Below are 14,366 nucleotides of genomic sequence, written 5' to 3'. Positions count from 1 at the left end.
GAATTCTAACAAAATGTTACTACTCGCACCTGTAAATATAGTAGTAATCGTATTTATTGCTCTCTTCTTATTTTCTTTCTTGGGATATACGACGAATCAGGCGGAAGAAAATTTCATTCATAGAAGAAGAAAAAAAAGAACAATATTGATATTTGTCGTCAAAGAAGAAAAAGAAAGGAAACAAAAAATCGCAATTTTAATGTCACGTACTAGCGCAGAAGAGATCAATCAATTAATTTAATCACTTTCTAACAAAAAGAACAACGAAAATCTAACTTATTTATCATTTATCTGTTAATAACGTGTCAGAGCCAGGCATTTCGCGACATATTGGCAACAAATTCGTGAAAAGATACGTATGAAATTCAACTTTCCCTCCCAAATGCCTCAGCCGATCCGCTCCATCAAATCTTCCTAACCGAATTCGCTCCGAATCGATCAGCCAAAACCATTATAAAACACAGCAATCACGGAGCGTATCCTCATTTACCATTCACCGTCCGAAACTTGATCGAATTTTCTCTCGCGCGGATTCTGCTCTATCTTCTAATTGCTCCGGGTTGCCGATAGAAAATACACACAAACACGAACCGAACGTTAACTATTAACGGAGAATTGTGAACCGCGCGATCGACTTGGCGGTGATGACGATGTGCTGTCTGTAGGTTTGAAAAGGCGCGCGTGTGTGAGTGTGTATGCGTGTGTGTGTGTGAGTGTTAGAGGGGGGGACAGGTTGACGAGGCCGGAACACGGTTGAACGTAATTTGCAAACTTCGAGACACTCCGATTCCGATTTCGATTGAGATTCTAAAGCCGGCGGGCGCTCACAGTCAGTCGGGAGTGCACACGAACGCTCATCTCAGTGTGTGTGTGTGTGTCTCTCTCTCTCTCTCTCTCTCTCTCTCTCTCTCTCTCTCTCGCGTTCTCTGGCTCTCTCGTTCGACCCAGTTTACGATGTCTCCACGCTAAGAAGATAATTCCGGGGCCGAAGCGAGCGCGGAACGAACCTCTCAAACGGTAATCACGATCGTCCCAAATCAGACGCCGTAGGGAACACGCGTTTACCGTAATTACACGGAGCTGCCACGAGCCTCGAAAACGAGGGAAACTTTACGCTCCGGGATTTTCGGCGAGAGAGGCAGGTGGAGAATTTTTGAAAATTTGAAAAACGATCGTTTCGACGTTCGAAGGTCATGAAACTTTCGTGGTAGGTAATTGGTGCGTCATTGAATTAATTTCCTTTTCGTTTATCGTAGTTGATTAAGTTGATTTCAAGTCGCACGTGAACGTTCACACGTCAATAATTTACATATTTGCCTCAATTGCTCAATACTTCTTGGTTTCGAAATGTTCAGAATGATCCCCCTGAATGTTCGCGTTAATTTCTCAACTTTTGCGTGGGAATGTGCGAAAGTATCAAGATTATTCGATAAATGAATCGTGAACATAAATTTGAGAAAAGAATCGCAGTGAAAAAATCGTGTTTGCTTAAGGGGGTATTCTAGTGTGAACTTTTGAGAAAAATCGATTTTTTTTTTTGTATATTCTTAAGGACATGGCTTCAAAAATAAATCTCTGTAACCTTACATGTGAACTCCTAAAATTAACGAAGTTGTGGTTGTTTGAAGAACGCGACGACCAGCGTCATTGTTACCGCAATACTAAACTTTAAAGGCATTTTTCTGGAAACTACGTTTTTCAGAACGGTGTCCATGATGTCTCAAAATCTACTTGACCAATTGACTCAAAATTTTAAGTACGCATTTAGTACATGCGTGACTATAGCCTCTACCAGAATCAACCAAAAAATTTTATTTTTTATATTTTTCTAAGCTTCCCAAATTTAACAAAAACATGCAAAAATCGATAATCGCACTTCAAAGTATCGCCACTTTTTTAATTATCGACCTTTTTCTTTTGTTTTGGTATAGCCAGCTATAGCCAAACTCATACTAATTAAGGAACATTCACGTTTTTTTATTTCCGACAAGCAGAATGGCCGGAATCATGGACACCGTGAGACGATCTTTTTTTCAAATCGAGAGTGCCACTAATTTTAACTCTTTTTGGTTCCAAAAAATTTTAAAACGTCGTTGAAACACGTACAAATAAACCTCGCCAATTTGACTGCAGAAGGTATAATAGTTTCTTTGCAAAAAATTCCCTAACAAAGTTAAAAGAAAACACGCACTTCACACTAGAATACCCCCATAAACCAGACGAACGTATCGAAATTGTCGCGAAACACAATTGAAAACGAGAATAATTAACACACGGAGGGAACATCAAAGTCAACGCGACATCATTATCAAAGGCGAAAGCGAAGCTGTTTTCAATTTCGCGCTCGAGCGGGAAGCATTTTAACGCTCAAACGGCTTCTCAGAATGCCTCGAAATGCCTGTTTTTCCAATCGCGAGATGAACGAGAGGAACAACAAACGGCTGGCGGGACCGTGGCATTATTTTCGGCTCGGGGAATTCATCTGCAAATTAAGAATACCATCGACTTCCAACTATAAAGTGTATGCACGCGTTCCTCGCACGCGCCGCCCGTGATTAAAGGCAATTCGCGGAATTTCGGCGATTCGCTTGATTCCAACTAATTGCCGGCTGAAATTCCATCGGCCGCGTATCCTCTGTGCCGTGAAAATGTTTTTCATGGGTTTCGACGCGCGCGTGTTTTATAGCGTGCCCCCCCCCCCCCTCCCCTCGCTCTCACTCGTTCGCTCGGCACTTTCGGCTCAATTTTAATCATATTAAACTCGAAGCTACCGGCGAGCTCTTTCAGCTGCCGTTAATATTGACAAAGAGTCCCGGAATTTCATATTACACCGGCCCCTGTTTCCACGAGAGGAGGGGAGGGAGGAGGGTTATATTCATTCCACGGCGAATATCGCTGTCGCGCGTTATAAAATCGAGCACGCTCCTCGCGCCAAATACGTCTGTTGTGCACACATCGCTTAATACTCATTAGCTAAATACGTTAGAGGGCTCTTTGCGTTAGAACGTTCCTATCCTCGGACTTGATTGCTTTTTTTTCTCTCTCCCTCCCTCTCTCCCTCTCTCTTTCATTCCCTTTACGACAGAATTTTTCCAGAATAAATGCCGATCACTGTATTTACACTGGAAATTAACTGTGGTTGAATCGAACCTTCGAAGTTCTGTTTTTTTTTCTTTTTTCTTTTGTTTGTGGTAATTTTATTTGGAACATTTTGTACTTTAAATAGTTTGCAGTCATATGGCAGTGGTTCTTGGGTGTAAAAGGGGCACGTAGTCGAACACATGTATGATGTACTAAGCACTGTACTTTTCTTTCTTAATTCAGCAAAATTAGAAAAATATATGCGATAGAGTAGGATCTCTAATTATCTAGAGACTACAATTCATTTGTGGTGTTAAGTACGTTCGAATACTATGTAGATGAAATAAACTAATCTAATATATTCCATGTGTACCAATTACAATAAAACAGCGAATTAAATGTTACAAATAAAGTAATGAATTATTTATCACAAGAAAAATTCTAAAATAAAGATCCCCCCCCGCTCCTTGAAAATGCTTATCAGTCTTATTCATTTTTCCAACACATTATTTTCCACCTACGATTCAATGTTTCACTGTACGACTACCTACGTAACGAAACCTAGGACACCTAACCTAATCCAAATCCAAATCTACGATTAAATTTTCCCGATCAACCGATTACCACCTATTTCGGAGACTATTTCCATCAAAGTGTCACGGCGGAAGTGTCGTTTCTCTCACCCTGCCGGAGAGAAAGAAAATCACCGATCGACGTAGAAAATTATCGAATTACCAGCGGCTGACCAACATACAGAGGCGAGACACACGAAAGACAATGGCAAACCCGACGCCACTCGTTTCGAGGGTGCAACAGCAGCAGCAGCACGCTGGGACACCCTTCCCCCCTCCTCTTTCCTTTATGGTTCACCTTGCCCTTTGCCGCTTTTGTCGAGCGTGCACGCTTCCACGAGCAAGAAAGTGATTTTCTGCCGCGATAACCATGATTTCTAAGACACGCCGCCTTTACCGTGCAATCAGAGGGCCTCCGGTTGAACGACCGACAGACGCCTTTTGATGTCGAATCACTGACAACGGGTCCCTTCCACTGGCTCATCTTTCCGCCACCCTCGAGTGGATTTCACGCGACGAACCGCTCTTTCTCTCTCTCTCTCTCTCTTTCTTTCCTTTCACCTGACTATTGCGTTCACGCGCCACCCTTGTTCCCGAGATCTTTCATACCTCCCGTAAATATAGCCATCCCTGGTGCAAGAGTTGCGTTTGAAAAGAGGAAGCAGAGAGTTGCCCGTGTCGTCGGGTAATTGTAATTTGCTTGGCATTCGCTCGCAGGTTTCAGGTTGCAACGGGGTTTAGAAATTCGCAGCGATTTTTTTTTTTTCCGGGAAGAAATTTAAAAATTTGTAGGCTCGGCGCTTGGGGAAGCTTCTAAGTTTATCGGGTTTCGAAAATTCTGGAAAATTTGGGACAATTCTCGACAAAAAATTGTGAAATCTGTCATTCTGTGATTTACGCTCGACCGTAATTTGTCACTGCCAATTTTAATCCGACGTCGGCAAATTTAAAGTTAACCTACACTTGACATTCTATCATTTTATATTAACAGAAATAATTGTCCAACAGGATGGAAAAATGCAAAATGGAACATTGAATTTTCTCTAAGCTACATAATGTATCTCAACACCCTCCAAGTGATGCAAGAACCAACATCGTACGTTCGTACCACGGGTAAGTGTTTTTCGTCTCTCTAACGTACGATATTATGTATACCGGCAAAAATAATCTTAGTCCGTGTTCCCCGACCGGCGTCATAGAAGACTTTTAATAAAGGCACTTCAACGTTTTTACGCTGGTACATTCACGGCGTATAAACTGACCTCTTCTTTGCACTCGTGCCTGATGTTTAAAGAGATACCTTTGTGCTCCTGGCAGTATTTTTCTACTTTGCATTTTTACCCGGCGCTGCCGAGCCGAGCAAACGAAACGAGCAACGAATTTCTTTCGCCCCCCCCGCCCCTCTCTTTTTTCTTTCGTGAATTTTTAGAAAACCTCATCTGTGTTGTGAATGGGGTTGAAAATCAGATAGAAATGCAAGGTAATATGACAGATCGTTTTCACAGCCAGTCGAAGAATTGTGGAAAAAAAAATACAACGAAGACATAAATACACAAATTCAATTTCCTGTTATTATCTTTAAGATTCCGTTCTATTTACTATTTCAAAAATCATTATGAAACAACTGAATGAAATTTTTTCATTCAAATTTCAATTCTTCAGAAACGTACGAATTACACAAACATAGAAACAAAAAAAAAAAAAAAAAACAAGAGTTACAGTCCATCTTTTAGACAAAAACATAACGCTGCTATTTCAACTAATTCACAAACGACCTCAACAAAATCTACGAAACCACCCCCTGTCGCTCAAAAATCCATTCGTCGACAGAGTATCTGCATCGAATCGAATTTCCAAAACCACAATTGCCATTCTTCCAAAACACACGAATACACGTCGTCACGGTACGAGTCTCGGCGAGACCAGAAGATAAAAAACACCCCATTGCTTGCAATGACCAACCACCAGCACGGTACGCAAGTGTAAGAAACCAAAGGCCCGTGTAACGTCCGACGAAATATCACAAATCACGGGACTCGTTGCGTCTGAGAAGTTTTCACAGGCGGCCGATTCTCCCTTTTCACAGTAACCACCCTGCACAGTCCACCAGCTGGTCCCACCCCTCTCATTCTCATTACGAAGTTCCCGGTCATCAAATTTTATTAGCCCCGCTTCAAGGGTCCGCCTCACTTCTAACTCAATATCGTAGATTTGTAGTCTCGGTTTAACTACCCTTGCCTTCTTTCGCCCGCTCTCTCTCTCTCTCTCTCTCTCTCTCTCTCTCTCTCTCTCTCCTCTTTTATGCTGGCACACGCGTGCACGCTGCTCCGAGACGCTTCTTTTCCCTCGCGTCCCAGTGAGGAAGCCGTGATGTAAGCACGGCTCCGGCGAGAGCTCCGGCTCCGAGCGACTTTGAAAGCAGCAATAATTTCGTGCTCCACGGCCGAGAACTAATTTCCACCGGGTCTGAAGACGGTGGACGGGGGATCAAGCCGGATGAGGAAGGGTGAACTCACCGACGCCTCCTTTCGTCCTTTACTTCTCACTCTTCTCTATCTTCTTCTTCTTCTTCTTCTTCTTCTTCTTCTTCGTCTTCTTGCTGTTCTTCTTCTCCTTTGGTCCGTTGCAGGCAGTTCGTTTTCTCTCGCTACCCTTTATCGTCCGACAATGGCCAACCAGCTCGACCTGCCGTACCCATTGCGAACCTAGTCGCAGCTAGGGATGGAATCGAGTATCACGCAGATTCGAGTAGATTCGAGTCTTCTTCGAAGGATTCTGCGATCCGTGTGACAGCGATTATTTTGTGAAAAGCGATTCTTTTTGTTTGTTGTTTTTCTATGTGAATGATGTAATTTTATACGTTGGATAATTTATGTGTCTTTATATACGTTTTGAATTTCCCATGAATAGTCGATGATTAAAAATTGAAGCGTCTATAATTTTTAAGAACTTACTTCCATTTGTTGTTGTCACATGCTTGTTGAGATATTGTTTGATCTTTAGAAGTGTTATTTTTGCAGAAATATTTCCGTAAATTTTTAATTAAATCTGATTGATCCAACTTCTCAAAACAGAATCGAACATTGCGGTGACTTACGAAAAGATTTAACGAACAAACGAAGATTCAATTTTTGCTATTTACTCTCACGGAACACTGTGGCACATAATATCTACCACTATCGTCGTAGATCAGGAACTACTACTGTCGGAGTTTCTAGAAACTCCTACTACAGTCACGGCTGGCTGATTATATGCTAACTCCACTGTTAGTAGCGGCCGTCGCTGTGTGCCAGTGTAAACGATGGCTGACTGATACGACCAGTTTCTACTGCGTTGGTAATCGGCCGCAATATTAACATTCTGTTTGTGTTGGACGGTCGTATTTACTATATTCTTGGTAATTATACACTCAAATATGTTTGTGTACTGCCATTGTCATTAGGACGTGTTAGGACTAAGATCATGCATTTTCTACTCAACGTTTGAATTCCCTTCGACAGAGACATTTCAAATCTGATCTTGTTTGTACAAGGTAATTAGGTCAGTGCTTCAATTCACACTGGCGCAATAATTTAATGAAGGAATCGAGACAATAGAAACATTACTCTTTGATTCTTTAATTCTTTAATGAAATTCAAGATATAAAATGAAATTTAAAACTGTCGTCGTGAAACGCTTCGAAATTTCAAAGTTATTGTCGCGGAAGGTAGTTTGAAAAACTAGTTCAAAGATCAAAGTTTCGTATCTCAGAGCCAGTTGAACTGATAACCTACATTTGCGCCCCCACGAAATTGAAGAGAAGTTGAGAAAGGACGAATTTATTTGTAACCGTTCGTTTCCTCGCGTCCGTCATAAATTCCCCAATTAAAAGCCAAGCGGCCCCGTGACGCGCGGTAACAACAGAAACCATTTTCAATTACAATTGTCCAATCGAATTTATAGCTTTCCGATAGCCCCGCCGATCTGCCATACCGACAGGGAGAAGAGGAAACCATCATCCGCGAGACGTTATTAAAGAATTCCTTTCGCCATCGATTGTATGTAATCCCTGATCTATCCCAGAATTATCGAGCCACCACCACCGCCGCCGCCGGATCCGGACAAATTGAAGATCGCGAATGACACATAAAAATTAACGAGGTCGCAGTTAGAGGTCGCATAACATCGCTCGACGTTCAGGTAGATCAAGGTAATCCTCTTACGTCGTTGAATCTTCGAGATCCACGTTGACCGGACTCATCCGGGTGAGAGCCGCTACTACTCTAAGCCTTTAAACCTATCTCAGACGAACCAATATCGGACCAATTCCAAGAAAACGGAGTCACGATATACATGTATCTATGTGCCGCCGTATATACCGACGCGGGTATGGCAAGCTCTTGGATTAAATTACCACGGTAAATACCGGTGATAGATAGGCGGAGGAGTTAGATTTTTCACAGAGAGGAGGAGTTTCGTTTCCCCGTCGCTTCTTTGATATCCTTTTCGATAGATTACTATGACGCGGCTATTACGATACGAAATTTTCTTACGAATTCGCAAACGACGAAACTGTCATCTGGAAGAATAGCCATTGTCTCTCACATTAGAGCTCGTTTGAAAATTAATGGGACTCTTACTTTTCTGATATGTTGCAGTGTCGACGATAATTTCTCAACGCACAGATCGAAGCAAGTAGAGTTTAGTAGTATAATTAACTCTCTGACTATAATATGATAAAACTTGAAAGTTACATTAAGCTGTATAACCCTATATCGAAAATTTGATTGACTCGCTATATTTTTACTACATCAAATTCTTTGTTCTCCGCTTGTTTTTTGGTCGAATTGAATGGCCACGATCGACCAATATTTTTACCCTCTCGTATATAAACGAAATTCTATACGATATAATAGAAATTTACAACCTGCATTGTTGAACAATAGTAATAATAATGATTGAATTTAATTTCAATAATAATAATAATAATAATAAAATCTGTCGCGAATGTATAGAGATCTTACCTTTTGCTGTTGCGCCTGTGTCGGTTCTGTGGCGAGCAGTTGCTTCAAAGCCGGATGTCCGTGGCCATTCGTTGTCGACGTTGCACCTGGCGTGCTGGGCGTGCTGGGATTGCTCCCTGGTGTGTTCGGTGTATGAGGACCGGTGGTTGGACTGCTAGGACTAACGCTTTCGTTCACCTTGCTACCAGCATGATGATTCTCCGTATGCCTTCTCAGACTTCTCGCGTCGCAATACGATTTGCCGCATCCCTCCGCCTTGCACTCGTACGGCTTTTTGTTCCGATGCGTCAGCATGTGCCCGTTCCTGGAAAAACAACCGGAAGAATCAGTTTGAAGGTCGAAGAACGACGATCACAGGAGACAAAAAACGTGAGAAATTTTTATCCTTGACGATACTTCACGAGTAAATGACACGACCCAAGTTGCAAAGGTTTTGTGAAAGGTACAATCATAACGACGAAAGTAATAACTATAAAGTCTTGATGATTTTTAATATCGAGTATTAAATTATCCTTCAACGCTACAAAACCACAGATTTTTTTTCTGGTTCTAATTAACAGGTCCAAGAATTCGCGAGTGAGCACAATGCCAGAAAGATTACAGATCACACGTGGCCGGTGATACTATCTACAGAGGCTGCAAGAAACAGGGGATTCCTTTCACGTATCAGCAGGATCAGGCCAACATTCCGGCAAAGCGTTTCATAATCCCCTACCCAACGTACAAGAAACATTCAGGAGAACTCGATCATCCGACGCCCTAGTCAAGCGCGGAAAATTATGTCGGTCCAATTAAGTCCCTATCTATATGGAGGATCTGCTGAACTCCGGAAATCCTGTACAACGAGTTACACGGCGATCTTGGCATCACGCTATCTGGCGAGGCGCATCTAAACTCACCCCCGGCGTGACAGCCTTACCACCGTTTCACCGTGCTAAAGACTGCTCTCTGCGAACGACGATTTCGAAACGCACCGCAGATTTCATACTGTTTTATTTCACGATTATTATATTTGTATATGCGCGACATTTCCGCAATTGATAATCTGTTCTGTAATCAGTCCATTTATTCAGCAATCCTTCAAACTGTTATAATCTAAAACTATATAAAATAACGTATAACATGTAGAACAACTTTCTCAATTGTATTTGTAAAGGTTCATTGGATGAATATCTCTTCACAATAAAAACTATTATGTACACTTTATTTGACCTATAATGCAATTTCGATCTCCACTACTTTAATAAAATAATTGAAAAGAAATATATAAAATACTCAAAATAGTAGGGTAATTTTTTTCAATTGTATCTATAAAGGCACAATGCCTTTATAAAATAAACATTATATACATTTTATTGTATATAATACAACTCTAATTCTTGTCACTTAAAAAAAAAAAAAAGAAACAACAAAAAGACCAGTAAACAAGAAACGTGCAACAAGTTGGCCAACAAAAAGAGCTTACTACCCCTAAGAATCGTCCCCTCCCCTACCGTCCTCGCGATACTACGTTTTACAATTAATCCAGCAATGAGTAACACAACGGTGGAAACGACGTCGTAAAACGTCGTCGTTTAGTCGTTAACTGTAATCTAGAGATCGGAGATTTAACGCGGATAAAACAGCTGATAAGTACGAAGGTAAATCGTCGATCTGTATCGCTGGCGTGACGCTCTGCTTGCTTTCGTTTCTCGCCACTGATACGGCGACACACCGCCGGATCGGTGGATCCGATTTCTCTGGACAAATATTTGCCTGGAATATCAGCGGCGACGAGCGAGAGTCGAGAGGGAAACGACTCTGACGAAGAATTTTTCGGATTACTCGATTAATTTGCACCGTGTCGTCGTTCGATCTCGAACCGAGGATCGGATATTTCGTCGGGCTAACAGACCATTTCAGGGAATTATCAGACCGTCGATGCTGATTCCTTTAAAATTATTTCCACTCGTGGAATTTCACGCGAAAATCAGACTTTTTTAAAATTTCTTTTTTGTAATTTTTGTCACCTTTGGAATCTTTGTTCCTTAAGGACGCATTTCACTGAAAATGTTACTCACAGCGTTGTATTAATAAGTATTTAAGTGAAATAATTTCCTATAATGTACACTACTGTAGGTAACAACTTTTTTTATTTCTTCGTTTGGTTCTCTGTTTTTGCGAAAAGCTCTCCGGGTTAAGCACCGAAGTCTTTAATTAATAAGTTGGCAAAGAAGCAAAAACGGGCAAAGTTCTCTAAAACGTTGCTCGCTGTTTAAGGAAACCGTTGAGAAAAATGTTACCTTTAACCTTTCGCCTACGCGTTGACCTTTAATTTTTTAAGAGCGGGCCACTTGTCTTTTGCGCTACGAGCGAGAGCTCTGAATTTTATAAATAACGAGCGAGGTGTGCACTTCAACTACGAATTAATTAGAAATATTGTTCTTGGTTGAAAGAAATAATAAATTTCAACATACTTTGTCCTAGTTAAAGTACATTACGTAAAAATTCCTTTCGCGACCTATTTTCGCACAATTGAAAATAACTCTGTACACCAAAAAAAATTTTTATCTGTACATTCCAGTCATTTTTTATAAAACAAGAGTAACAGTAAACCACAGACTGTCTGGAACTTTCATTTCGTTCATAATAAAAATTGAAATAAAGAATTTATATCATTATTTTATATTATCCAACGATATATTTAAAAATCCGTATAAAAAATTCATTCGATTTTTCGTATCACTAAATCCGAACAATAATTCTAAAAATTGCTAGCATTATACATATTGCTATAATTTTCGCAGAAAGGAATCAACGATAATAATAAACTTTCATATATATTTTTAAATTTAATTCCTCCATTACATAGAGTTTAACTCCGATGAAATTTTTAAATGTTTCGTATAATCAGGCCGCGAAATGTTATGCGTTTTGTAAAAAAAATTTATAGATTCGTAAATTGATGGAACACGTACAGCATACATAAACTGTCCAATAACGTAGCGATAATTACGATATAATTAACCGTGCAGAAAGAATTCTCAATCTACGTTTCCTATTTTCCTAGAAATAGTACCCCAATAGTACGAATTCCCAATTGTACACGCGTAATTTTCATTTCGGACTGTCCAAATACTTTCGTCAGCCGTTGTACGTACAGCGGAAAGTTCGTCAACCGATTCTATCCGTTTCACTGTGTTCCAACCAGCTATTCTCGTGGCGCCAACCCTTTCTCCCAACTTGTGAAACTTTAACGAGTCCTCGAACATTGTCCCGTGTCCCCCGTATCTTTCGACACACAGAGAAAAAGGATTCTCTTGTGGATTGCGTTAAGAAGTGGCCAGAGCACAGCACGGGACGACATCGTATCCAGTAAATTTTCCAACAGTCCACCGAGGCCATTCTCTTCGCTCTCTATTGGTCCAAGTTTTATGGTTCATCAATACACGAACGATTCTACTTTTAAATTCTATCGTGGGACGGACTTTCAACGCGGGACGAGCTTTCGTCCGTCGAAAGCTAATTCGTTCAACTTTAACGTGATTCGCACGCACGCGCGCAAATTATCGACTCGTTCGACTCTCTCTCTCTCTCTCTCTCTCTCTCTCTCTCTCTCTCCCTCTCTCCCTCTCTCCCTCTCCGAGTGTTTACTAAAATTACCAAATGTCTAACATGAGAAATATACGAGGAATTAAACGTACGTTTGCATCTTTATCATTAATCACGCTGTTTTTTTTTTTTTAATCAGATTCATCATTGTCTTGAAGATTGAAATTTTCTCTTCAAAACTTGCTCTGTGATTTATTTCCGCCGTTCTGTGCCAACGACAATAATTTAAGGAATCCCTGTGTTTCAAAGTTTTATTAAAAAAAAACATAAATAAATTTTTATTAAAACCCTAATGTTTAAAGTTTTAATAGAAAATCGTAGAGCAAGTTCAAAGGAGTCACGGTAAAGAGAAAATTTCAATCTACAAGACCGTCTGGTGGACGTAGTTACGAAAAAAATTTGTTCAATGTTCTTTGAAAAGGACGAGGAGTGCTTTGAATGTTGATAATTCTCGAGAGTACAAGTACCCTCAGTTTCCCTCCCATTTTTTACGTGAAAAATGAAAAAGAATTCGGAATCTTGTAAAGTAAAAGTTAAAGACCTGATTAAGATTTTCTTGAAACATCGACAATTTTTCGTGACTGTTGGCCTACGTTCTCAGCAGATTTGGAATTACGTGCTGCTACTTATTACTTCGCCATTGGAAAGACCAGGGACTAACATTGACTAATTCGTCGTCGATTCGAAATAAACTTTCGGCTCGCCGCTGCGATAAAAGATAAGAAACGTGAAAGATGGAAGGGTGTATGCCTCCATAATTCTTCTCGTTCCAGTTGCCTCTGCCCCGGGATCCGCACGGCGGAACGTTTTTAGCCGAGCGAGGGAAAGGAAAACGGCACGAACAAAGACCGTATTGAAGACGTCGAAGCGGGAAAGGAAAGCTTCGTTGTTGAAGAAGAAACAAAAGAACGAGAAAGAGAGTTCCACGGATCCTTTTCTTCCTTTAATGACGATGTATCCTTTGAAGAACCACCGCTGAAACTATATTTCTAAAGTAGGATCGATCGCCTCTCATTTTTCCCCTTTCCAGGTTAATGACGTTCCCGAGTAATTAGCGTGAAACATTCGACGACCAAATACAATAACACATCCGTGCCTTATAAAATCGGGGAACCGGGACGACCGTTCCTCGCGACGCGCGTTTCATTTCCCAGTTACGTGGAAAATTTAACAGTCTACGTGTTCACGTACTTTGCATACGAATCGACGACAAAAGAGGGAGGGACGAGCGGCGCTTTGCCTCTGAGAGCCACCGGCACTCGTTTAAAAAAAAGAAAAAAAAAAAATGCCTCCTGCAACGGAGGATCCGATGCAAAACACGAGAAACAACTCAGCAATGAAAACACCGGGGGCTTTTATGACAGCTTATTCCCCCTTGAAATACAACGCGCGCGAACGTTGAAAACCGGGTTACATCGCGACGCGAAGGTGTTCACCTTTTATATGGAACTTCGAACACGTCTCTTCGATCAAGAGTATTATTGCACGCGCGAGTCGCGCGTATCGGTCAGGACTGCACCTTCCCGGTGAAAATATTACAGACAGCAGAGAGTTCTCTGCATTTGCAGGCAATTACCAAATAAAAAATCGAAGAAACAAAAATAGCACATGAATTGTTGCAACATTTAACAAACGAAAGCAATATCTAGTCTTCTTTTAACGACTGATGAAAATTTTTTTTAAACGGCCGTTCGCCATCCAGCAAATCTCCGGGAAACTGGCGGAAAATTTTCTCCTGAGCTCTCCTCATGATCGAAGATTATATTCGCGTCAATTATCAACTCTCCATTAATTCGAGCAATGGCGGAGGGAGAGCAGTGGCGACTCTGGGTATCAGTCCAAGGGGTGGAGGGGGAGGGGAGGCACTGCTATCGGATTCGCGAAGGATTCGCCGTTTCCCTCCGGTCTATTTTCTTTCATTTCGCGAGGTCAGAGCATCCGTAATGGCGAGGCGGAGGAGACGGAAGCCGAGGAACAAAGGGAGTATCGACGATATCGAGGTGGGAAAGCAAGTCCTCTTTACAAGCGGAAGACCGAAGAAACGACCAGGCCCTCCCCTCTCCCCCCTCCACCCTAGCTGCATCGGCAACGACTCTTTCTCAATCCCACCCTGCCCGAT

The 14,366-nt window shown here is 41.4% G+C and overlaps 1 protein-coding gene across 1 annotated transcript in view; it reads right to left on the bottom strand.

Moving 5' to 3' along the window:
• Positions 1–8,656: 8,656 nt before the first annotated feature.
• LOC122535449 (zinc finger protein 541-like) overlaps positions 8,657–14,366 on the bottom strand; it is a gene marked incomplete at its 3' end in the record, with an annotated part of 141,341 nt that continues 135,631 nt past the window's right edge. The window contains exon 6 of the mRNA XM_043666991.1: positions 8,657–8,960. Within this exon, the coding sequence (XP_043522926.1) occupies positions 8,657–8,960 (304 nt within the window). The remainder of the gene's footprint in view (positions 8,961–14,366) is intronic.

This window comes from Frieseomelitta varia, unplaced genomic scaffold, assembly GCF_011392965.1.
Source record: "Frieseomelitta varia isolate USP_RPSP 00005682 unplaced genomic scaffold, Fvar_1.2 scaffold_725, whole genome shotgun sequence".
Taxonomy (NCBI): domain Eukaryota; kingdom Metazoa; phylum Arthropoda; class Insecta; order Hymenoptera; family Apidae; genus Frieseomelitta; species Frieseomelitta varia.
The sequence above is the reverse complement of the archived record's forward strand: the minus strand, read 5'-3'. Positions and strand labels throughout refer to the sequence as shown.